This window comes from Strix uralensis, chromosome 5 (assembly GCF_047716275.1).
Source record: "Strix uralensis isolate ZFMK-TIS-50842 chromosome 5, bStrUra1, whole genome shotgun sequence".
In the NCBI taxonomy this organism is placed as follows: domain Eukaryota; kingdom Metazoa; phylum Chordata; class Aves; order Strigiformes; family Strigidae; genus Strix; species Strix uralensis.
In genome coordinates this window covers 11459470-11486322 of record NC_133976.1, presented here as the reverse complement: position 1 = coordinate 11486322, position 26853 = coordinate 11459470, and the positions used below count along the sequence as shown (strand labels likewise).

Below are 26853 nucleotides of genomic sequence, written 5' to 3'. Positions count from 1 at the left end.
TAGCTCTAGCATAACCTAGTAGCTCCTTAGACCACAATGCAATAGGATTTAGCACTGTTGTGTGGGGTAAGGTCAAACAAGTCTGAAACAAAAGATACCAATTTCAAGAAAGGAAACTAAGTGAAAATTACGAAAAGCAGTTAAAAAAACCCAAACAACTCCAAACCAAAAGAAACAGAAAAAAAAACCCTAACAAACAAACAAACAAAAACCAGAAAGCAGGAAAACAAAAGTAGAAGAAACACCTCAAAAAGGAAGTCCCTCACAAGGATCCAGAAGAATATTTAGAAATACTGTATTAGACATCCAGGTAAAATGAATGTCACAATTAGAACAACCACCCACCCATCCCGCAACACCCCCATCCCCCAAAACCCCAAACCCAAAACAAATGAAAAAACACCAACCCCCTACTTCCACCCCGCCCCCATAAAAACCAAACCCCAAATCCAAAACTCCAAAGAAACACCCCTGCATGAGTCAGTAGGAAATTGGTACACTGACACAGGGAGAAGGTCAGTATTTAAGAAATCAATTTACTCAAATGAGCAAAACCAAAAAAGTACATAAAAATGGCAGATTAGATATAAACAAGAAATTAGGAAGGCTGATAAAGAATTTTTAATGACCTCCCTGCAAAATACACTGAAAATGATAGTAGAAAGTTTTGAATAAATCAAAAGCACAAAGCCAAATATGGAGTTAGGGCAACTGCTTGAGAACAGAGGTGTAAAGAGGAAACTTGGGGATTACAGGGCATAGCAAAGGACTTCAGAGAGTTCTTTGTGTCAGTTTTAAGGGGTGAAGACTTTAATGAGATTACCAGCACACACAATGCATTCTTTAAAGCAGAGAGATCAGAGGAATCAGAATCAGTTTGGAATAAATATAAGGAAAATCAGATAAAGCATACAAATTAGACTCAATACATCATCAGGAATTAGAGCATTCACCAGCAGTCTCCTTTAGAAGCTTGGATGTAAAAAAAGAACCACCAACAAACCCAGCATTCAAGTTTTTCAGAAAAAAACATAAAAGAATATTTCGTTCTGTCCTAAAGCAAATAGCTCACGTTAGCTGCCGTTCTTTATCAATAGTAGCCACTTCCAGATATGTCTCTGTCATCTGTTAGTTTTATAATATAGTTCTATAATTTTGGTTTAGGTTTTTTTTTTAGTTGATTGCACTCTACAAGTTCAAAATTCCTAAGGTTTCTGGTCAACAAGTAAGTCGTAAGTGAACTCTGCTGCACCAGATTTGGAGTAGGATGCTAAGATTTAAAGATGCACTGAACTTTCTGGTTTATTTAGTTTGGCTCAGTCACTTTTTGCATCTGCATTGTGTCTTGTCATGCAGCTTTATTTTGATTCAAAGTACCTAAAAATAACTCTGTTGCTTCTTCCTCACAGTGAGTACCATCAGAAACAGAATTATCAGAAACATGAATTCAATGAACAGTACTCAGTGTTAACCTCTTGATATTTAAGATTCTTATCATTGAAATTACTTAGAAGACTAATCTTTAAAGAAATAGCGTAAAGTAAAGCCCAAGGTTTAAAATTCTCCAACAGAGAGGAGATGTCTGGAGACTAAGAAAGAAGTAAATTGAAGATCTTAAACAAAATTGTGCATAACAGGAAGAGGAAAATATCATTACGGTGAAAATGGCATCCAGTATAGATACAGAGTAGATGGATCTCCACATATAGAATTATACAGTACTCAGCTTTCATGTTACCTCTGCATTAGACCAAATATTGGTAAATTATGTTGATTAATTAATCCTACCACTATATGTAGTGGAAAAAAAAAATTCATTCTGTTGCCTATTTCTACTTGCTTTCTGAGATTTTTTTTTTTAACTACATCATAATTTATGGGCATTGCATTTACATTCAACAGTTATACTATGTAATTTTCTTATTGGATTGAAAAGAAATATTTTAATAGATTTTGCTGTCTCCCTAAAACTACACAGAGAAATTTTTAAAAGATTCACAAATTCACAACAGCAGAGAAGTCTTGGAAGCCTCATGCAGGAGAGGCATCTTCCTATTATGAATGACAGAGTTAAACTGTACTAGACAAAAGTATACAAGTGTATACACATATTTCAACGTTTGTGAGATTTTAACCTCGTATTGATCAAAGTCACATTAAATTTCTGAGGTTTGTAGACCAATTTACAGTGGTAAACCAGCAGTTCTGCCAAGAACAATTTCTAAATATTCTCTCTGGAATTGGTTATTCTTTTGTGTCCTAAGCCAAGACAAAAATAGTAGTGGCAAAGAAGGTACACTAAATCCCATCTAAATTATTTCTTCCTCCCCAGCATTGCACATTGTAATTTTCTTGTGTGCTTTAACTGTTGTGAAAATTACAAGAAATATTTAAAAAAAAAAAGGAGAAAAAGTGATTACATGCTGATTTACCTAAATTTAAAAAATCAACAGTTTTATGGAAGTGAGTGGGATCCCCACATTAATATGGAACCAGATTGAACAAAACATGAGTTTTGAATGGTCTTCAAAATGTCTTTTTTGAAAACACCTCCCCTATTCCTGAGTTTTACAAAAACTTCTCAACCGTTTCCTGTAAATGTTCTTTTTGAGATTTCTTATAAAATTTCTTATAACAAATTACATAGCATCATTTTATCTTATCTTTACCTTATCTTATCTTAACCTCTGCCTGTGCAATAAGACACTGAACTATTTTTAAGCAGTTTCACTGAAATTTTCCAGCCCATTACATTGGTCACTACTACATTAGTCACGCAGAAAACCTGAATAACCAACAGATCAGCTGGGGAGGTCCTCTCTTTGTTGTCTTCAAAATAATATTGTGTATAATATTTCTCTTTGAAGGGAGAAAGAAATGGAAAAGAAATTGCAAAGAATCCTCTGTAGCCAGTTTCATTTAATCAGAAGTATATGAGAAATTTTTTGCATTAATAATCACATGTCAAATTTCCTTGCATGCTTGAGGTAGAGAAGCATCAAATCCAAATGTCATCTCCTTCATGTCATGCCTTACTATGATAACTCTAAAGATGATTATTTTACAGCATCACACACTGAAAATTATTCATCACTTGCAGAATGAAAATGAATGCTTTTATAAAATCATATATTCATTGTTAAGTATCAAACCCACATATTCATTGCTATATATCAACATTTCCCTGAAGGCAGTGCCAGTCCAAAATTTTAAAGACACACATGGAAATATAAATACATATATATACACATACATATCTAAGTCTATAAACATACTTGTTACTCCTTTAGAAGTAAACTATAACTATTTAACGTACTAAAACTTTGTCCTGAAACCTTAATCATTTATCAGAACCCATTGTGCTACACCGACTAGAAAAAAGATAAACCAACAATATCTGCCAAAGATCTTCTGATCTGGCCTTTGATATCAAGTGGTTACCTCAAAGTTATACCTTTTATAAATGTATATTTTAAATGCTTCATACTAAACAGAGAACACCTTTGCTTTTACTGAACAGTCATTTCAAGTCCCAATGCATGGTCTTTCATAAATTTTGTGTTACCCTCCTTTGTCTGGACTACCACACAAAGCTGTCAAAGCTGTACAGCTACCCACACATAGATCAGGGATACAATCAATCCCATCAAGATGTATACAGTTTTCTGGGCTGCTAATCACCCTCAAAGCTCCCACTGATATCCCTGGAGCTGATGGAAATCAGACACTCCCAGAACGGGTAAAAACTTGTAGAGTTGTTCTCTTTATTCTCAGGCATGGCAAACAAAAACAGTGTGCATATACAAAGTGAGAGCAAGTTATTCAAGGGGGTGATAAAGACTATTTTGTTATCCTTGATGAAAAATAAAAAACAGCTGCCATTACTGAACCTGATCAGCTGGTTTGTATCTGTGTTGGCTTCAGTGATTTTAATGAAACTACACAGATTAATGTCCAGTGAGAACCCATTTCCAAAATCACAAAGTTATTAAAAACAGGATGGATGAACAAAATTACCTTTATAACTTTCTGCTGCAAAAAGTCTATCAGCTAAAATTATATTCCATGGTTTCCCAGTATTTTGGTTTGCCTTCTCGAGCAGAAAGACCATTTTGGAAATAAAGAATTCAGCTCAAGGTGAGTCTATGCTGCTTTATGTACATTGGACAGTAGCTTTTTAATTAAAATAAGGTTACTTGCAGAGCAAATTGAGATGTTAATCTTCTAGATTTTAATGTGAAATACCACTGGCTTGGGGGAAGGGACTTTCACCCTTCCTTACAACCTTCAGCCATAGCTGTGCGAGTTCCTAGGTTTGCTAGAAATTAGATAATTTAAATACAGAATAGGAAACATCACAGTAATTCAAATACAGCTGTTAAACAGAACTTTAAGCTTTTTTTCACTAATGTTCAAGTTGTATTAATTGAAACTTCCCCCAAGTATAAAGAGAATATAAATTATTGAGAAAATGAGTGTTCTAAATTGTTACAATTTTCAGTATTTTACTACACTAACTGAAAAATTAGCTCTAAATTTCCATTTCTGCCTCAGTTGGCTTTACTCTGATAGATAAGTTAGTATCTCCCTCTAGTGGTTTTCTGAGTAATAATATTGATCAGAAACCCCTCCAGTGTACAAGGTCATGAATTCTATTCTCTTTAGATCAGCAGTACTCTTGCATATATGTCACTAGCACAGCAGTGCACACTCTCACAGCATTAAATGTAACGTAGTCTAAAATGCCAAGTCATTCGTTATGAACCCCAGAGTCTGCACTAGGTCAACACACAGGACTCCATATATCCATGTATTTCATTAGAAGAAAAAACCCACCTTCTGCTGTAATTTGAAAATTAATATGTTTAAGTTGCAAAAAATTAAAAAGTAAAAATATTATTTTACTGAATTCATAGTTTTAATGCACACTATTAAGTTCCATCATTAACATTTGGGTTAATTTGAATGCAGTGAAAACGCCTTACTCTTCTCAGTAGAAACACTTACACAGAGCACTCATCCTTGCTATCCGTAAGTACAGCTTTATTTTTACAGGTATTATAGTATCTTCTAATTACTTTGTACCTTTATTTACCTCTGTGCAGGAAAATTTCTTCTGTTTCATTTTAACAGGGACAAGGGAAAAATGTTTTGAAGGGAATGACACTGACTCAGTTGGTACATGTGCAATCTCAAAGAGCCAACCATATAAACCCAACAGGTTCCCGTGTCTTTGTATTTGCTATGGGAGAGGCCCTTGTGGTCTGTAATTGTGATTTATAAGGCTCCAGACAGGGTTTTTTTATATTTAATTTCCCTTAATATTGCAATAGTAATTTGCTCCAGATTGTTGCTTTTGGGACTCGCTTCATTCTGTTTTCTTTTGTATGCTTAGTAAGTAAAAAAGTCTGCTAATTTTTTAAGCCAAGAATGAAACAAAAAATTAGAGAAAGTAACTGACCATCCACACCACATGAAAACTTGCAGAAAAATGAAGATAGGAGCGGACGTCATGGCAGAGGCACGACTCGTTGTGCATATAGGCTGATCCTATTAATAACAGGCAAAGTAGCAAGTAGAGGAAAGGAAAGAAAACACAGAAAAAAAGACATACAAGATGAGATATCATGCAGATTGCTGGCAGTTAGCAGAGTTAATGTGAAAGCATCCACCCAAGAGCAAGAGATTCACAGCAAATTTTGCAAATAAACTTAACCAAAACAATCCACTGTTACAAAACACATGACTTACACACTGAATAGCACATCAAGCTAGTGAGCAAGAGTTGTACTTTCACACACAATCACATCAGGAGGATTTAGAATATTTACAATGGCCAAATCGCTTTTGGATGGTTTTTCAACTTTTTTAAACCTTTGTTGGACAGTAAGAAGACTTCCTTTTTAAAATAAAATTTGGTTATTAGAAAAATGCATTGGATATTAACTGCCTGGACTTTTTTAACACTACTGACATCTCAGTAATTGTGCCTCATTAAGGAAAAGCAGAGAATATACTAGAACAAAATTTGTTCCAGCACATACAGCAGTTATAGGCAACTAATAGCACTAGTTTTGGTCAATATTTCCCTTGCAGAAATAAGATGAGGCATTAAAGATACATTTTTAAAATATTTATTTTATATAATGGCAGGTACGTCCCCATTCAGTAGTTTTTGTCTTGAAATCTATTCTGAACAACTTGAATCCAACATATTGTCTTTCATACAGTATTTTGAAAAGACAGACAGTATATTCAAAATTATTTATATATGTAACAGTTATAATTTTTCTCCTTCAAATCTGTAATGTATAAGGCATAGGGAGTACTAAACAGCATAGTTTTGCTGGTATCAGTAAAGCGAATGCACTTTTATACCTGTTAAGAATGTGACCTAAGGTCAATACACATTTGCAGAATTTCTAAGAGGAATGACACCTTAAACAAGATAAAATGTTTCTGAACATTTAACAACACCTTTAAATAATATTTGGAAACACTAATGTGAAAATACTACTTCTAAGCCAGAATTATCATCTATTTGTGAAAGCCATAGAACTGGATTTCACAGCACCGTACAGAGACCGTCAGTTTTATGTTTGCTGATGGTTTTTTATAGTGGGAATCATGTGTGAAAGTAAAATGGTTATAGGAAAGGCAGATAAGAAAGCAGCCGTTAATTTTATGTTAATCATGGGATACTTGAAATAGCATGGCTATGGTCTAGAGTGAATAGTATGTTTAGTGATAGATAGTTTACCAGGCACCAAGGTATATTTAAACATAGTTTTCACTGCTCTTCTAAAATCAACTCTACAGTTGTTTTTAACGGTAGTCGTAAAGTCTTACAAGTTCAATTTTACCTGTTTGGCTTCATCAAAACAGACATCAGGACCCTTTCTGTATCTAGGTTGTTTGACCATTTCACAAGGATTTGGCCCTTCATCTGTTTCTCTGGTTAAGGAGCATGACTGTTTTTCGTGCATCATAAATTAGCAGGATTAACCTTCTGTTTTTACTTTCATGGGAGAGAAGTTTTATGCTAATTCAGATAGTACTGAAATAAACACAAATAGTTACAGTTCCTTGTTTAAATTAAAGAAAACCAACCCAACCCAACCCTCCAGATAAATCGAAATCAAATGTCCTTTTTTTTACACTGCTTCAATCAAGAAAATAAACATCCTGCATGACTTTTTAGAACCAGTACTTCCAGAACTGTACACAAAACAAAAATAAAAGCTGGGGGTTTTTAAGATTTTCTGTATTACTTTTACCACCATTGCATAAATTTTACAGAAAATATTTAATAAAGTAGTAAACTTTCAATGGTGCTGATTGGTTATAGCATACGTTACCACTGATTTATTCTGCCAAAATGAAGATACGCAGTAAAAGTGAGGAAGCCTGTTTGCAAAAGTAATGTTATATACAGGCTGAAAATTGGAGTGAAGGCCTATAAAAACTACTGGTTTTATTATGCGTACACCTATATTACCTCAAATACCATAGACAAGATCATCCCACTGTAGACTTTGATAGTAAATGACAGAAAACCTAATCAGACCTCATTAGCATTTCAGTGATGAAGGAAGGCAGAGAAAATGCTGTCCAAACTAACAGCAGAACAGCAGGATAGAAACGGGAACAGTGACGTGTTATTAAATAGCTAAGTGTAAACATGAGGTAATGCTTTAACTTATGTCTCTGAAATCTGTAATGGCTGATATTTAAGTGTAAATACTATACTTCCCATTTACCACAGGCTAACAAGGGACACGAGTAATTGCATCATACTTGAAAGGCATGGATATGGTAAACTGCAAAACTGTCTTCTGTTGAAACCTGCTTATAGTACCATTCAGTATGTTAAGCTTTTTTTATTCCATTGTTGGTAGTACACACATTAAAGCTAAGCTAGAGAGAGTTTTTAAAAAATTGAGCACCAGAACTTTACTTAGTAGCTCTAACTTATACTTGAAGCAATTCCATTCATGTGCTACTGTGGTGTATTACAGAAGCTTCATTGCAATGAGTGGAGATGCCCAATGGAAGAGAAGGCAAGAGGATGGGGAATTTAGTTCTACAGATCTACATCTGTCTTCATTCAGATGTTATCAGACACACACCCCCTTTCCTCTGCTGGGGCCCAGCTGAAAGGGAAGTCAAAACGTAGAAATATTCTAAAAGACCATGTGCACAAGCAAAGCTGTACCAGCCAGAAGGAAGCAGAGCTTAATAATAACCATCTGAATAGCACCCAAAGGCCATTCTGTCTGCTTGTGTGATGTTATGCTACATCTGCATTTCACAATGTACCTTAGTTATAGAAGAGAGAATAGCTTAGTGCTGCATAGTTGGAACAAAAATAAAATAGTTCATTTAGTCAATATATGCCCACCCAGCTGCTCTACCTGTCATTTGAGGTCATTTATTGCTTTCCAGAATGTTTGGGCCCCACAGGGAAATGCAAGTCATGTGCCCATTTCCCATCAAATGTGCTTCATTTTCTATAGCGAGTGCTGTCTATAAATTCAGACAGTGGCAACAGTTAATCAAACTGTCATGGACTGGAGCCAATTAGAATATTAGGCTGTGTTTACATAGTTCTGTGATGACATAGATATTGCTTCTACCTCAATGTAACTTCCTTTTCAGCCAAAGTGTGGATGGAATTCCAGTTTTATTAATGTGGCAATGAATGCATTGTTTGTGCCAAAGAAACAGAGTCATCTCTACCACCATCTGGTTTTCTTTCAGGAATGGGAGATGCTGTCTCAACTAACTTCCTGATATGGACAAAGGTACTACTAATTGTTTTCCATATTCTAATAATCCAAATTATGATTTAATATCTCTGGCATGCTATCAAGCATATATAGCAAAGAGAAATTTAGGTGAATTTCTCTTGGTCTAGAACGTGTGTATGTTGTTTTTATGTATTTTTCATCACCATCACCTACACATATCTACTGGAGTGAAAAGGCTAAAGGCATAGAGATTGACATGAAGGACGTTGTAAATTAGAACAACCTTTCACATGCTTTTAATTTTAATGTATGTGTTGCAAGGACTCCGCTTAGTATGTATGCCACCTATGTCTCCAGACAGCTTTGAAGAAATTCTATGCTAGCAGCTGGATAAACTGTAGCCTTTGATGGTTAAAGCACTTTCCACAAGAAGCAAGCAGTTCTTATTGACACTACGCACACACTAAAGTACCTCCATCACTTCACTTCAGTGTTGCAGGCATCAGTGCAGCATCACAACTTTTCATGACACTCTTATCTTGGTATTGCTTTTTTAAAATTTCTTTAGACAGACCTACCCTTGTCTTTTCTGAAGGCTGAACAAACACAGGACTCTCAGGCTCCTCTTGCCTGTCCTGTGGTCCAGATGTCAACTACCTTGGTGGCCCTTCACTGGACTTCCTCCAGGATGTCAGTGTGGTACTGGGGAGCCCCTAACTGTACACAGCACTCCAGATGTGTTCTCACCAGTGCTGAAGAGATGAGATGGAGCAAATCTCCCAAGCTGTTGACTACACTGTTTCTAAGATACCCACGATGTGACTGGCCCTCTTTATTGCAATGCACAGTGCCAATTGATGTTCAACTTCTCGTCCACCATGATCCTCAAGTCCTTTTCTGCAAAGCTGTTCACTCCACCACCAGCCTATCCAGCTGCATGTTGTTATTCTGTCCTGGATCCAAAACTTTGCATCTGCCTTTTGGAAATTTCATTAAGTTTCTGTGAGCCCATTTCTGTTTAGGTCCTCACAAATAGCAGCTTTGCTCTCTACCTCAATGACTTCTGCCTCAGATCATTTATGATATCATCCACAAATATCTGCTGCTTCAAGTACTCCAGTGGCAACCATGCTACTAATATGTATATAAACAGGCCATTTTTTTCCCAAATATATTACAGTATATCATAGCCAAAAATCAATCCACACTACTAAATAACATGATTTTAAAGGATACCCGGCTTCTCCGCTTGCATCAGTGGCTTTGGGTCACAGGAGCGGCACAGCAGTTGGCTGTCACTAATAATGAATACTAGATTGGTGTTTGAAATCTTCTCTGCATGATAAAGTCTGGAAAAAAGGCCAACAAAAACCTATGTTTAAATGAAGCAAGGAAATCTGTATTTGAGAAGGACACACAATATTGGAATAAAAGTAATCCAACTTCACAAATTCAGTCTGCCTGCTACTGTTTATCTTTTCGATTAACAAACTGCAATAAACATTTATAACAAATTTTGTAATCTTTTTGACATTAGCATGGTTCCCTTTTTCAATTAGACTTATTAGCAGAAAAGACATAAAATGACTTTAACTGAGTTACTAGCTAGCTCTGTACTGCTACAAGAGTGGTTGTACTGAGAAATAAAATCATTTCAGCATCAATCCCTAACAACACTGAGAAAACCCCCAACCACAAAACCAACCAAACAAAACCCCAACACACAAACCTGTCTGTAAGAAGGGTGAGAAAGAGGTTTAGAGTACCTGTGTATTGGATGTTTATTCGCTGTATTTTTATGTACATATAATTCCATAAAAGGCCTTTAAGTTTGTAGGGTCATTTTCAATTTATAAATAATTGAATAGGCAGTATTATACCTTTGATCTATAAGCTAGATACTATACTTCATGCTTAGATACTAAAGGTAATGATATTTCTGGATTTTGCAAAGACCATTTTCATGTACAATTTAAATTTACTGGAAAGGAAGACAGACCTTCAAAAAGGCAGAGAAAAAAATCTTAATATTTCTCAGTCCTTAGTAAAATACATTCTACCTGTCAAAGAGAGGTAAAATCAGGACAGTCTAACAGGTTAATTGCTTTTAATGGATTCTAAATACATATTCATACACATATAAAATAACAAGCAAGTTTTTTCATACACAAGGTTACCTCTCTATATAAGCAGAGTGGTAATATATAATTACTTAGGTGTGAATTGATCAGATTATTTCTTAAATTTCACATATGATGAATTTATACCACTGATTGGGTACAAGAGGACAAACCATCTGTTAATTAAATAACTGACATTATGATTAACATCTGGTTGTTTTAACCATCTTAAATTGTCTTTTCATACTCATTCCCACACTGTGGCACTATTTTTGCAATATTAGCATAGTAATTTCTGTAGTCTTTCAGTAAATTGAACTAAAGAACTCTTCTGAAAACTCTCCAGACTAAAAAAAAATAATTAAAAACCAAACCAAAAAACCCTACAAGAACCAAGAATAAAACCAAAAAACCCAGCTTAATGAGTTCTCTGCACAACCAGGTACCACACAAAGACATGCTGGCAATATGGAGGAGGAACTATGGAAGTGGGAAAAAATGTCTACGTGTTTTGGCTATATTCACCATTCTCCAATGATGTCCTCTGTTTTCCTTCCTGGCTTGAAATACTGTCTTCAAAGAGTTTGAAAGCTGACTGTTAATTTTAATTTCTAAGACATTTTCAGAAAATCCTAATTTATGCAAACTTTAAACCCAGCAGGCTTCACTATGAAACACAGAACTTGGTCCAAGTTGCCATGTTTCTGAAGTAGTCAATTTTTTTTAACATAACGTTAAACATCATCTTGAATAAGCACACGGACCCTGAAGAGTAATTCTTTTAATCACAAAACGAAACAGCATGGTTTGCTTAATAAGACCCACAGCTCTTAAATCATGAGCACTATTGACTACAAGGTAAATTGGAAGATGAACTGCATAATCTTCTTGACCATCAAAAATTGCAATGCATAACTAGATTAAAGAAAATCATCTCCTTCTGAATATTTCAGAATGCCTGTAAACTCACGTAATAAATTAAAAGAAATCAAATTGCAACAGAGATAGAGATACAATTTTCATGGAGCATATACAGACTATAAAACAAAAATTAGACAAAAATATTTCTATAATTATTTAATTATTACAATTAAAATTAATTCTAACCAAATACAAAGATAACGCAATTTATCATTCTACTTTCTATATACTTCTCTGTCTTGCTTAGGTAAGTTTGGTGTAATTAATCCAAAATGTATTTTTTCTTCTTATAATAGTGTCATTATCTTTTGTAAAATAAATGAATATCCAGAAGTTATTATTTATACTGAAGAAATTTTACCTGGAGCAGTTTATACAGTCTACAATCCCACCAAACGATTTATCATCATTTTCAAAGAAATACTGAGTTTGCTCAGTGATACAGCTTGTTTTAGGCAGGGCAGCACTGAAATCATCATCTTCCATATCAGCTGACAGAAAGAAGAAAATAAATAAATAACAACGACATTTTTAGGTCACAGACGCAATGGGGATATCCAAATATGGCCCCCAGCCTAGATTCTTACCTTCTACTTCACTCAAAGTTGACTCTTTAACATTCTCTTGACTTACCTGCTTCAAGGAAACGTGGAAAAGTCAAGCTCAAAAACAGCTGCTGTAAGATAGACCTGAACACAGAAAGACAATATATATTTGTTAAAGGCTCTTTGTATTTTAATGGATCCTTAAAAACTATTCAAATAAGGGTTATTAAGAACAAAATCATCATGGCTTATTATGCTTTTGCCAGTTATCAAAGCTGTTTTTCTTTAAACCTTACAGTTTGACTCTGGTTTCCTTTTTGTATTTTCTTCCAGGTCTTCTTTCACACTAAACTTTTATTTTACTGTTGAGATTTCCTATCGTTTGTGCCCATAACTCACATAATGGAAATGTTATCCATGCTATCCATGTCCTCCTTTTATACCTCTGTGGGAGGTGGAAGAGGTATGTTGGCGTTCCTCTAACACTTAAACCAACCAGAACTCCTTTTGAACACACTCAAGAAAAATGCTCCTGAATTAGATACCTTACACTGATTAAGGTTCATTAAACTGCTGAGAAGGAGATGAACACTGGAATATTACAAGTATATTATAAAAATAATTACTGTAGCAGTTGACTTCTAAAATCATCTCTTCCTGCTCTTGAGGTATGGAATATATTTTCATCCTAGGTGCTGCTGAAACACTTACACTTAAAGACCTCCATTTATTTCAAATTATTTTTCTTCACTATGATCATAGTTTTCCTATTTTATTTACTTAAAACAAGTACCAGCTTGCCACATACTTGGCTGCCTTCTCCTCTACCAACCTGTCAAAACAGGAATTGCAATAGTTATATTCCTTGACTCCTTGCTTCTACTTAAACCTTCCTAAGTTATAGTTTCCTGTCGTCATATTTTAGGTTTGCTTCTACCTACAAATATGATTTGATCTCTCTTCATCTCATTCTGATCTAACACCTGTTCTGTAGAGAGAAGGAACTCTGTATAACTTTATTCAACCTCCAAGATTTTTTACTTTTCTCCTTATCCAGTGTGATCCACGTGTAAAGAAACTGAATCTGCCTGTCACCTTTCCAGTGGAGGCATGGCCTGAAGGAGCTCTGGATTCACATCCACAGCTTTGTGCCTCGAATCATCAGATGGACAGTGCACCAACCATCACGGATGAGAAGAGACCTGATGCCATTCAACTGTGATGCAATTTGCTGCCAGAAAATAGTAATCCTTCGTAACGGCTTACCACAGAATTTACCGTGAACTGAGTGAAAAGGCAGCCTGGGAAAACTGTAAAATCTTAGGAGTTAAAGGAGCATGAAGGAGAAATGATACATACTCTCTTAACTAAATGCTGATGTATCCCATATAAATTTTGAAAATTATCACTCACACCTTTATCCCACATTGTTGCCTGAAACACTATAGTTTTCTTTAATAACCTGGTTTCTCTTATTTCCCTGCATTTGCTTTTGCCAGGTGCCTCACTGAATCCATTTTTTGGTCAGCCCTTTCCACTCTGCTTGCTTAATGGCCTTCGCTGCCTACTTCTGACCTAGATTCCATTAAAAACATGTCCATAGAAAGTACTTTCATGTGGTGCTTTCAAGTTAAACATCACACAAAATAAACCTCAGGTCTAAATTGAGTCCAGACCACTGAGTCTGATTTGAACACTGATAAACTAAAGTTTCTCTGTTTGGGAAGAGCTCAAGTTTCTCTTCTGGATTATTGCCCATATCCAGTTTTTGAGGTTTGCTATTATCCTAGAAAACCGAGATTTTTGTTGTTGCTGTTAACAAAATGTAACCAACAATAAAAACCAACATACAATCTTCATAGTGCTATCTGTGAGAAAATTGTGTTTGTTCAGCTGCTATATATTTTAACTCTTAGCTTCATGAAACTTTAGAAAAAGGAACAGTCTCCAAGGGTGCTATTCACACCAATGCAAAACTATCACATCAGTCCCAATTACTGATCCCAATGTGATGCTGGAGTAAGTAGCTGATAGGGGTGTCTATCTACATGGCTCTGAAAAAGGTAAAATTATTTCTGTGGCTATTATTAATAATGCACAAACCAAAGTCAAAAGAAAAGAAAGCTCATAAACGCACCTTTAGTTTTAAAATGTATCCAGTATTCTGATTGTGAAAGATAAACCTAATTACTTGTGGAATCCTGCCTCTCTCAAGGTCAATCCCAAAAATCCACAACAGTTCAAACATACCAACTTTTCCCGTCAGCTATAGAAAATACTAGAACAATGACTATAGGATTATCCAAAATGTTTTATATGTATTTGCTTCCTTGAAATAGTTCGGTAGTCATTTTCACATCCCATTTCAAAGAACCAACTAATAATTATCATAAGAGCTTTTAACTGAACTGTGTCATCAGATAACATACTGGTCATCTTGCAGTTCTGAAGCAAGACTTCTTTACATTTTGTAGTAGAAAAGCTTCTTTGCTCACAAGCTAGTGGGGGTCATTGACAGAGCTTTCAACTAGACTTGAAAAAGTAAGGGGATAATATCAAGATTGCCCATGACAAGCTGTGGGATGACATGCCAAGGTTAGAGGGACAGGGTGCTAGAGAGGGTCCTCAGCCTGTTGCCCTGAGATGTGCTGGCTCATACTATCTATATTTCAGTTTACTACATAAAGTACACACCTGCTTCTCATATCTCCTCTATATTGTTCTGAACTGATTATGAAAAAAACCCAACTTTAAAACGTAATGGTACATAACAGAAGAAAAAAAATCTGTTTTATACAGGCTGTTCAGAAGGGACAGACAAGGAAGGAGACAGCTCTTCACGATCTATCCATTTTTGGGCTGACTGATCAAGGGGAGCCTATTGATGAAGCCTTCTTACTCCAGCTACAGGAGGCATTGCACTCACAGGCTCTCATCCTGCTGGGGGACTTCAACCACCCCGACATCTTCTGGAAAAGTAGCATGTCGAGCTGTAGCAATCCAAGAGATTCCTGGAGTGTATTGAGGACAACTTCTTAAGCCAGGTAATAGACAGCCCTACTAGAGGGGCTGTGACACTGGATCTGTTGGTCACCAATGCAAGTGAGCTAATTGGTGATGTCAAGATTGGAGGCAGCCAGGGCAGCAGTGATCATGCGCTGGTGGAGTTCGCAGTCCTGAGCGATATGGATCAGGTGAAGAGTAAAGTCAGGACTCTAAATTTTAGGAAAGCAAACTTCCAGCTGTTCAAGGAGTTCATCAATAAGACCCCCTGTGAAACTGCCCTCAGGGACAAGGGAGCAGAACAGGCTGGCAGATCTTTAAGGAAGTTTTTCATAGAGCACAAGAGCTCTCGAACCGCACATGTAAGAAATCAGGAAAGGAAGGGAAGAGACCGGCATGGATGAGTTGAGACCTCCTGGTCAAACTAAAGGGCAAGAAGGAAATGCACAGGCAGTGGAAACAGGGACAGATATCCTGGGAACAGTATAGGGACACTGCCCATTTATGTAGGGATAGGGTCAGGAAGGCCAAGGTGCAGCTGGAGCTGAACTTGGCAAGGAATGCAAAGAATAATAAGAAGGGCTTCTACAGGTATGTCAGCCAGAAAAGGAAGTCCAAAGAAAGCGTACCCTCCTGATGAGCAAAACTGACAAACTGGTAACAATGAACGAGGAGAAGGCTGAGGTACTCAACAACTTTTTTGCCTCAGCTTTCACCGGCAACCTCTCTTCCCATACCTCTAGAGTGTATTGACCACAACACTGGGACTGGAGGAGCAAAGTCCCTCCCACTGTAAGAGAAGATCAGGCTCGTGACCACCTGAGGAACACTGAATATACATAAGTCTATGCAACCTGACAACATGTATCGCAGAGTCCTGAGGGAGCTGACTGATGTAGTTGCCAAAACACTCTCCATGATATTTGAAAAATCATGGCAGTGAGGTGAAGCCCTGGTTACTGGAAAAAGGGAAATATTGCACCCATTTTTAAAAAGGGTAGAAAGGAGGACCCTGGAAACTACCAACCTGTCAGTCTCACCTCTGTGCCTGGGAAGATCATGGAACAGATCCTCCTAGAAGCTGTGCTAAGGCACATGGAGGAGAGGAAGGTGATTCAAGACAGCCAGCATGGCTTCACTAAGGGTAAGTCCTGCCTGACCAATCTAGTGGCTTTCTCTCATGGAGTAACTACATCAGTGGATAAGGGAAGAGCTACAAATGTTGTCTGTCTGGACTTCTGTAAGGCCTTTGACATGGTCCTCCACAACATCCTTCTCTCTAAATTGGAGAGATACGGATTTGGTGGGTGGACTGTTCGGTGGATGAGGAATTGGTTGGATGGTCACATCCAGAAGGTAGTGGTCAATGGTTCAACGTCCAGATGGAGATCAGTGACAATTCCTGTCCCTCAGGGGTTTATACTGGGACCAGTACTGTTTAATAGCTTCATCAATGACATAGACAGTGGGATCGAGTGCATCCTCAGCAAGTTTGCAGATGACATCAATCTGAGTGGTGCGGTTGACACGCCTGAGGGACGAGATGTCATCCAGAGGGATCTGGACAAGCTTGAGAAGTGGGCCCATGAGAACCTCACGAGGATCAGTGAGGCCAAGTGCAAGGTTCTGCACCTGGGTCAGGGCAACCCCTGTTATCAATACAGGCTGGGGGATGAGTGGATTGAGAGCAACCCTGTGGAGAAGGACTTGGGGTACTGGTGGATGGAAAACTGAATATGAGCCAGCAACGTGCACTCGCAGCCCGTGAAGCCAACTGTATCCTGGGCTGCATCAAGTGTGGCCAGCAGCTTGAGGGAGGTGATTCTCCTCCTCTACTGCTCTCTTGTGAGATCCCACCTGGAGTACTGTGTTCAGCTCTGAGGCCCCCAGAATAAGAAGGACATGGACCTGCTTGAGTGGGTCCAGAGGAGGGCCATGAAGAAGATCAGGGGGCTGAAGCACCTCCCTTATGAGGACAGACTGAGAGAGTTGGGGTTGTTCAGCCTGGAGAACGGAATGCTCCAGCGAGTCCTTGTAGTGGCCTTCCAGTACTGTATTTGGTTTGTGTGGCAGAGTTTTGGTAGCGGAGGAAGGACTACAGGGGTGACTCCTGTGAGAAGCTGCTAGAAGCTTCCCTGGCTCCAAGTTGGACCTGCCTCTGGCCAAGGCCGTGTCAATCAGTGATGGTGGTAGTGCCTCTGTGATAACATATTTAAGAAGGAAAAAAAATAACTGCTTAGGAACCTCCCGTGGAGAGAGGAGTAGTGTGCAGAAACACCTACACAGACACTAAGATCAGTGAAGGAGTAGCAGAGGTGTGTGCTGGAGCAGAGACTTCCCTGCAGCCCATGGTAAGATGGCAGACTATCCATCCACAGTCCATGGAGGACCGCATGTCACAGCAGGTGGCTGCACCTGAAGAAGGCTGTGACTCCGAGGGAAGCCCATGCCAGAGCAGTCTGTTGCTGGGAGGATTGTAGCCCATGGAAGGGAACCATGCTGGAGCAGTTCATGAAGAGCTGCAGCCCATGGGAAGGACCCATGTTGGAGAAGTTTGTGGAGGACTGTCTCCCATGAGAGGGATCCCACACTGGAGCAGGGGAAGAGTGTCCTCCCCTGAGGAAGAAGGAGTGGCAGAAACAACGGGTGATGAACTAACTGCAAGCCCCATTCCCTCCCCCCTGTAGCACTGGGGGAAAAGGAGGTAGAGAAATTGGGAGCAAAGCTGAGTCCAGGAAGAAGGGAGGGGTAGGGGAAAGGTGTTTTTAAGATGTGGTTCTATTTCTCACTGTCCTACTCTGATTTGATTGGTAAATTAGTAATGGTGGTGGTGTTCAAATTAAATTGATGGTTTTTCCCAAGTTGAGTCTGTCTTTTGCCTGTGACCATAATTGGTGAGTGAGCCTTCCCTGTCCTTGTCTCAATCCCTGAGCCTTTTGTCGTATTTTCTCTTTCCCATCCCACTGGGGGAGGAGTGAGTGAGCAGCCATGTGGTGCTTAGTTGCCCACTGGGCTTAAACCACGATAAGTACTTAAAGGGGGCCTAAAGGAAAGATGAAGAAGGACTCTTTATCAGGGAGTGTAGTGATAAGACGAGGGATAACAGTTTTAAACTGAAAGAAGGTAGATTTAGATCACATGAAAGGAAGAAGTTCTTTACTGTGTAGAACAGGTTGCCCAGAGAAGTTGTAGATGCCCCCTCCCTGGCAGTGTTCAAGGCCAGGTTGGACGGGGCTTTGAGCAACCTGGTCTCGTGGAAGGTGTCCCTGCCCATGGCTGGGGGGGTTGAAATTAGAGGATCTTTAAGGTCCCTTCCCACTCAAATCATTCTATGATTCTATGATTCATGTGTTTTTGTAAAATGATTCACTGAAAAGCAAACATTGATTTTCTTAAGACTTCTTGTTAGAAAAAGGGAAAGATGATATTCTGAAATAGGGAACCAAGTGATCAATAATTCTAAATGTAATAATTTCATTCGAGCCTTCACACCTGCCAGTCAGACTTAGACCATTAATCCCAACTCTGCTTCCTGAAGCTGATTTTGTAGAGTCAGAACACACAATCACAAAACCTGGCAACAGCAGTTTTGAATTAACAATGAATTTTCCAAGGAGTTTGGAGACATAGCTAAGAATTTTCACCATGAGAAACTGCAGAAACAAAGGGTTCAGAGTGGTTTTATGGATGGAATAAAAAGAGTTTCAACCTACTGATTAATTCTAGTTTGGACATACAGTTTTCCTACACACTTGTACTTACCAGGCAGCTGCCGAAGCCCACCATCCTAGATGCAAAATATCTGTTATCGTAGGCTTGGAAAAAAACAACAGAGATTATGTTATTTGCATACAGACCTGCAGATTTTTAAGGGAATGTCAGTCATTGTACAATGGACTACTGACCACATAAGCAGAACGAAGTCCAGCTCCTTGCTTTGGTTCTTCTTCAGGATCGCAGACTGATTGATAGTCATACGACTTATTAAAGGCATACAGGGACATATTAATCAGGTTTCGCATCAGGCCAGGATCAATTTCACCAAAGAATCTTCCAATCTGATAAGGGAGAATATACAGAGATAAGTTAAAGTATTTCCAAGTATTATTCTCATTAAGAAGTGCAGTGAACATTTATGATTTTTTCCCCCCACTGTTTTTTCCCTCTACACAACTCAACCAGTTGTGCTGCTTATTTATTTATTTGTTTGTTTGACTATTTCTCTCCCAAAAGCTTGGTTGGAGAATTTCAGTTAGACAGTATTTGTTAAATGCACTAACAATGAGTCCACCCTGCTTGGGGAAGAGAAAAAGGAATCTGAGAAATAAGGTGGGTGGATGCCATATTACTTGCCCTCACCATCACAGTTCTGTCAGCAGTCTACCAGCTTAAGGGCAGAGCACAAAGAACACAACTTAGCAGAAGTATGGCATCTTGAACCATAAATAAGACTGTGAAAAAGACTAACAAAATAACTGGAATTTTTAATAGAGTAAATTTTTTGTGATTCGGAAATATTATTTTTAGGGTAAGTTGACAGTGAAATGCTGTTTTTTTCTCTTAAAACTTCTTCCTATTGTTTTTCCTGTTCTGTTCCTTAAAAATATACATACCTGTTGTGTATATTCATCCCGATTTGACATCAAAAGAAATCCACCATCATCAAGGATAACACAGTCCACATGCTGTTGTAAGAAAGTAAAATATGTTTTGCAGGAAGGATTTGTTAAGAGAACTATTTATTATTCAACACTTCAGAAGTATCTTCAAATCTGTGTGGCTCAGGCTAAATCACAACCCCATAGCCAAGGGCCAATATTAAGCTATAATAAGTACCACTATCAGTATTATAAAAGTTTGTACAGATCAAAGGCTTATTTGTGGCTTAATTTCATAAAAGTTGTTTTGTAAATTCTTATTTGCTCAATACTTTGTTAGCTCTAAGAGTGCTATATCCTTATTAAATCTGATTATAATTGAATCTCAACTCATAATAAGGGACTACAACTTCTTGTGTGCTTCAGCCATACTTAAAATCCTTTTCCATTTACAGTTTTTAATGGTAAAAATCTTAAGGGCAAATTCGCAGCTTGCTAGTCATGTTTTTTTTCACTTGCCAAGGACTGTAGTGGGTTTCTTCTAGGTGTCAGGTACAGGAATGGGAAACCCACTGGTTCCTTATGCTTTGCATTTTTTAAGAGATCCTTGCAGTCAGAGATTGGAGAGATAGCAGTGAGGCCAAGTAGATAACCTCCCAGATTAGCCTTTTTATTGTAACTCTTGGCATTTAATGATCTTCACACTCCACAAAAGAACTCACAGAAGACCTGAACAGAGAAAGCTTTTAAGCAAACGGCAGAATCTGATATTGTGATAACTCCTGAAGCTGTGTTCTCCTGAGTGCTAGCAGAGCTATGGGATCCCCAAATCCTGAATGGTTTGGGAAAAGAGGAGAGAAGGATGACTAATGACTGTTGAAGGGCACATCATATACTCTGGTGCTTTTCAGCTTGCATTTACCCTTCTCTAAGGTATTTCTAGTGTTCTTTTTCTCAGATTATTTTTTTTTTTAATTACTCCCTTTCCTCAGGATTCACCTCTTGCTTTGAAAATCATCTGTTATATTTTTCTCCCATTTTTCTTCTCATCATTCTCTATTGCTCTTACTCTATTTTTTTCTTTCCTCTAGTTCTTATAACCTCATTGGAATGATTCTTGCAACAACCACTTCACTGGAGTTTTATACCCTCTTTCACACCCTCCCCTCCTAATCTTCATCTCTTTCTGAAGACACAAATGATGGCATTGTTTACTGTAAAATTAACCCTCATACAATAATGATAGAATTGCTGTCTTAGATAAATCTAGAGAGAATGAGTGAATTTTCATAATCTGCCAGATATTCATAAACCGAACATATTCTTACCATACTGTTTCTCTCACAGCCACAGATTTCACTGTTGCACTAAAAAACAGAAGTACAGTAATCTTCACAAAAATGTTTCAAAAAAACCTGTATTTTGCAGTAATATTAATCGAACAAGAACAAGTGATTGATTTTCAATATCTGTATATGAATTTAAATTAATTTTGAGTGTGTGTCATTTATCACAATTACCTCTGTGAGCAAACCGTATTCAGTAATTATAAACAGCACAATCTCTACTGTCTTTCACAAAGTCTCTGATACATCTCTCTCTTTAAGTATACTTGATATATTAGAGAAAAATAGTTTGGAGGACTTGTGAGGGTGTCAGGGTTGTGAGTATAAAGTAAAAGAGAAAGAACATGTATATTTCCATATGTTTGGGGTATGGAAAGAAAGCCTAGAAAACATGCTGCCAAGTTATCTTCTTTGACCATGAAAAGCTTCATCAGTCTCAAAGCATGGGAATCCCATGTGACAAAGGAAGCCAACCATCTCCAGTTAGCTGTTATGACTTTGATTATTAACATGTTTTCTCTTTTTCTTGAAATATGTATATATACACATAACTGCCTCCTTGCATTATGTCATGAGCAAAACAACTACCAGATTCATCTGCAGTCATTCATCTCCAAGTATTTCTGAGATATTCCTCTTTCTTTCTCTTTTTCAGTTATGTATTTTTGTCCTTAACTGTTACGACATTTAGGCAAAGCATTTGCCTACCCATTGAACTACAGCTCTAATATCTACAATGGCCAGCCACTGTTATCAATTCCCTTAATATATCAACCAAGCAACATTGCCTCATCCAATTATTCCATAACTGTCTTCATTTTGTGCCCTTCCTTTCCCAATGTCTTACTAATTCCCTAGTTTTTCTCTTCCATTCAGCCTTTCCTCCTTCCCATTTATATCTAAGCATTAGATGTAAGGAATGGAAGGGTTAAGCACCTATTTCATGAAGTTCTGCTAAAATGCTGTGATGTTGGTTGTACTACAAATCCTTACTGTTTACTGCTTATCAATCCTCTATATTAAATAAAAATAGATTCACCAATTCTTTTGCAGATTATATTCATTGTTACAGTATAATCTTAGTAGGGAGCCTACTGGCTGGAATATGTAATATTTCTTTGTCTTTATCCATGTTCTGTAATTATGAAAGCAAGACACGTACAAAATACAGCCTATTTCAACATAGATCTTTTTTGTGCATTTGGATGATTTAAATACCACAACTACTTGGCAACTATGCATCAGTGTGACTCTGGCACAAAGAGCTATTAGACCTATTTGCATCTGAAGCTTTGAGAAATGCAAATAAAGTTCAAAAAAGACTTGGTCAATTTCTTACCAGGCTCTTGATTGTGGTTTTTGTGAAATTTTCCATCCAGCTGGTTGCGTCAATTTTTATTCCAACAACTAACAAGAAATACATGAAAGTCTTTTTTAGTAAAATGAAAAAAAAAAAAGGTAACTGTAGAATCCTAAAAAAAGAGGGAAAAATTATAATAACATCTAAATTATTAAACTGAAAAAGTACAAAATATGAGTTTTGCTCAGTTGTCTGACCACCAACATCCTTCATGAGACTAATAAATTAAGCACTCTTACTCACAACCAGATCTTTGGCTTGATTTCCACTAGCAAGATTAAAACAGTCTCAGAGAAAATAATGTTATAAAAAGTGAAGTTCTTTTGAAATCTCAATTAAATTTCTAATTCACTGTTGAGCAACAACCAAATAACTGATGTATTTAGAGTTTCAGCAGCACTCTATCTTACCTGCTGGTTTCAGAAGCTTCCCATTAACTGTTATTTCCACAGCCTTGCTTACCATAATACCTGTTTCATAGCTATTGGCACCACTTTCTGAGAGTATAGAAGGGACAAATAAAAAAAAAAGGTTAGGGTGATATAAAAGCCTCTTCCTCTGAAACTGAAATTAATGATCATTCAAATACCCAGAATGATTCAAAAAAATCCTTACTCAAAAGCACTGACCCAGTTGTACTACGCATTTATCACCTGTAATAGTTCAGATCACTAACATATGGGTGACTAAGTGGAATACTTTTGTTTACTTTTCTTCATTCACTTTTTGTACATGGTTTCACTGCTCCATAAAGTTACTGTAGACTTTTTTTTTTTCTGCAAACAGAACCATGAATAGCTTTACACATGTGAGCTGCTCTGTTAAAACCAGGATCAGAGCCAAAGATTTTATCCTGCTGTCGTCTGTGTATTTTTCAATGCAGGGTATACTGACACCACTCACTAAGCAGCAATTACTTCTCTGACAGACTTCAGCCTGTTTTCAGCACTGCTTAGTATGAAAAAGCAAGTTAAAAGTACATTCCCTGGAGTTCTTTGAGGAACAACAAAGGCTTCAGGGAATTTAGTTAATTACCTTCTTAATATTTTATTGAGAAAAGATGAAATAAGTAAGTATGAAATAACAGCAATAAAAGATCCCATATGTTTAAGAGAGGAGTATGTCATTTGTGGTAGCATCTGCTTTTAGACAAGCTTGGCAAGATTAATGCTGCTCACATCAGTGACGAGCACTTAACATTGTGCGTATATAGGTTTTAAATATCAAAGTATTTCAGACAAACTGGTTTTGGTGAATAACAGCAATTTGAAATAGAATTCAAAAGCAAAGTTTAAATTAAGCAGTGGTGCAGTGGACAGAGTTGTGGACTCTGTAGACTTATACCTGCTCCCCTAGTTAAGTTTGGTGCTGAAGAAGTATACATAACTCAGCTCAAATAAGGCTTTTTTAGGTAGTGTTATTGTCTGTGAGTGCAATTTTCTTTCACTTCCTTTTAAAATTATCCTGCCAAAGCAGCTCTGTAAAACAGTGTTTCAGTATAATAAATGAATACCAGTACTCTGCATGTTTTCAGCTTTGTTAATTCTGAGCATACAGGGCCACTAGAGTTGACAAATGATGATGTCCCTTTTTTAATGCCCTCCTAGCTACCTTTTCCTTAATAATGGGTGATGTCCCAAGATTTTTTTCCTTATGAAGTATGACACTTGCATCCTTTGCCAGTGACCTCAACTGGTATGGGAAATGTCCACAAGTACACTTATATGGGACTAGCTAGCCCTGACACTTCAAAACAGTGATGACTTACTGTTGTAGTACGGAGCTGTGAAAATATAGTTGTCATTATCTAAACTCCGTTTATAGAAGCTGACTTCATAAGTTTCAGCATTTTCCAACCAATCTTCTCCTGCCCTAATCACAAAAAAATAGTGATCAAAAAAGGATAGTTAGAGTCTCATTAAAGCTGTGGTGCAGGGTTTTATTTTAATGTTTCACAGTTGGAAATAATGTGACATTCATTCATACAGTCCTGAGACTTTGTCAGCTTTCACTGGTTAACTGCCAGGTGCAATTATTAAAAAAAAATTTGAAAAAAAAGAAAATAATATTCTTGGAATGACATGGATTTTGTCTCATCATCTTTAGATCTACTGAGACAAATATAACTGAAACACTACTTACAACAAAACATAAACAAACCTTTATATCACATGCTATCTCTTGAGAAATCATCCCAAAAGACTTTATATCATTAATGAACACCAAAACAGAAGAGAAACTGATTTTTGGAGTAAAATTCATTGCCATTTTCCCATTTTGCAGAAACACAGAATAACCTTAGAAAATAGATAAATTTGCCATTTGCCAGTGTATCTGTAGCAGTGCCTTCACTATTGCCAGTCACTGATGGGGGTGTCAAGCTTATTATATGACCACTTTCACATTCTCTTTTTACCCTCTGGTAATGATACATTTTTCTCTCTTGAAGCTCCTGGACCATTTGACCTGCTCTTATTAGTCTAAAAAAAGCCTACCGCTTGACAGTATTTGCAGACTGTCAGCCTGCCAAACAAATGAGTGCTTTGGAGTAATTAGGTATTAGCATGGCCCTACTACTACAAGGGCACTGCTTTTACTGCTACTCTACACTGATTAGAAACTTGGATTGCAAGGACCTGCTATGGAAATAATGCTACAGATCAGTTTCAAGCAATGACACAGGTAAAATCAAAGAAAAACAAGACATACCATTCATTTCATAGTTATCAGTCCAGATTAGACTGTAGGAGAAGTTGTTTTTCATTCAATAAATCCATTATACAACATTCCAACCTTTCAGGTTTCAAAATTATCATATTATACTATTTTATAATTGTTACCTTTTTGGGAACACTCTAGTAATTCCACCATCTGTAACAACAAATTGTGCAACAACTCCATCACTGTAAACAAAAATAAGATTTAAAATGAAAACTGACTTAAATTCTCACAAGTTTCTATGTCAAGGGTTGCCATTTAAGTGCATAACTGTGAATTAAATATCTATCCTGTGTAAACATTAACTGTATGTCTGTATATACACACACATATATTACTTTATTATCAAACTTTGAAATGCATCAAAAAGATCACAGTCAATAAAAAGAATACTTACAGAGACAGTTTACTCCAATAATTTTGGGCAAGGTCATTTGTAAATCCCGCATCCAGCAAAACTCTAACGACCATATCAGTATTACCTACCAAAAGAGTTAAGACACTCATCTGAAACCATATGACATGGAGTTTCATTAAAAGGCTAAAAGAAAATTCTGAGTTGTGAAGATGCTACAGCCACAAAAATTGGGCCATTTCTATTAGACATACTGTCTAATTCCAGATTACATCAAGTACTTACTGTTAAATAGATTGCTCTCACACTGGTGACTTCACTTAAACTTTTCCTTCATTGTATCCTAAAAACCTATCTTTGTGTCATAGGAATAAGCAAGGTGATAAGGGTACAGGTCCCAACTTTGTAAAGTCCCTATGTTAAATTTGGAAATTAACCTATTTTTAAAACATGTTTTCATTCAAACACTTTTTATCTCAGGTGATGCAATGAAACAACACTTAATTCTTAGTTATACTTACTCTTACATGCTACAAAAATGGAGATAAGTCAACTACAATATAAATATATTTAAATCAGTTAAGGCCCAGCCTTTCAAAGAACCTTATTTTCCATCTGAAAATGGGTACAGGGAAATAAACTGATTTTGAATTAGTAGCTCAGATGTATATGTAATTTTTAAATATCTTTGAAAAGATGGTTTGAAGACAGTGCTTCTCAAGCATTTTTTCCAGTACCACTGTGCAAGAGAAAGTTCTAGGAATGGTCAACAGAAGTAAGCACGCACGTTAAAACAGATTTTACCTATGGAAAATAGAACAGGGCTAAATTGGAGCTGAATAATGTGAAGGGAAAATCTGGGTCTTGGTGTTCAATGTCACACACTAAATCAGTGTTGATAAATCACTTGTTCTGGGACTAGAACCTGCAGCTCTGAATTCTGCCAAGCCTTGTTGAGGAGACCAAAAACTCCTTCTGGGGAAAAATAAAAAAAAAAAACAAACCCTCAACTTTTCTTCAGTTTTGCTCCATAGAGACCCATGACATGCCCTGTGCTTCACCCTAAGTCCCAGATTTCAGAAAACTCATATTGACCTTTTTTTTTAAAAAAACACCGCAATTCAGTCTGTTTTCACA

General features: G+C 37.1%; 1 protein-coding gene across 7 annotated transcripts in view; it reads right to left on the bottom strand.

The window, feature by feature from the left end:
• CACNA2D1 (calcium voltage-gated channel auxiliary subunit alpha2delta 1) overlaps nucleotides 1-26853 on the bottom strand; it is a 434706-nt gene that overhangs the window by 6509 nt on the left and 401344 nt on the right. For 3 of the 7 annotated variants that reach the window (XM_074869856.1, XM_074869859.1, XM_074869860.1), the window contains 14 exons: nucleotides 25759-25843; nucleotides 25484-25546; nucleotides 24412-24515; nucleotides 23054-23140; nucleotides 22623-22690; nucleotides 21266-21304; nucleotides 19953-20024; nucleotides 19245-19397; nucleotides 19102-19154; nucleotides 12425-12480; nucleotides 12153-12282; nucleotides 9987-10099; nucleotides 6864-6946; nucleotides 5462-5550 (listed from right to left, as the gene is read on the bottom strand). In XM_074869856.1, coding sequence (XP_074725957.1) covers nucleotides 5462-5550; nucleotides 6864-6946; nucleotides 9987-10099; nucleotides 12153-12282; nucleotides 12425-12480; nucleotides 19102-19154; nucleotides 19245-19397; nucleotides 19953-20024; nucleotides 21266-21304; nucleotides 22623-22690; nucleotides 23054-23140; nucleotides 24412-24515; nucleotides 25484-25546; nucleotides 25759-25843 — 1195 coding nt within the window. Of the gene's footprint in view, nucleotides 1-5347; nucleotides 5551-6863; nucleotides 6947-9986; nucleotides 10100-12152; nucleotides 12283-12424; nucleotides 12481-19101; nucleotides 19155-19244; nucleotides 19398-19952; nucleotides 20025-21265; nucleotides 21305-22622; nucleotides 22691-23053; nucleotides 23141-24411; nucleotides 24516-25483; nucleotides 25547-25758; nucleotides 25844-26853 lie in introns of those variants that run through there. The other 4 variants (XM_074869858.1, XM_074869863.1, XM_074869861.1 and 1 more) reach the window with 2 other exon arrangements.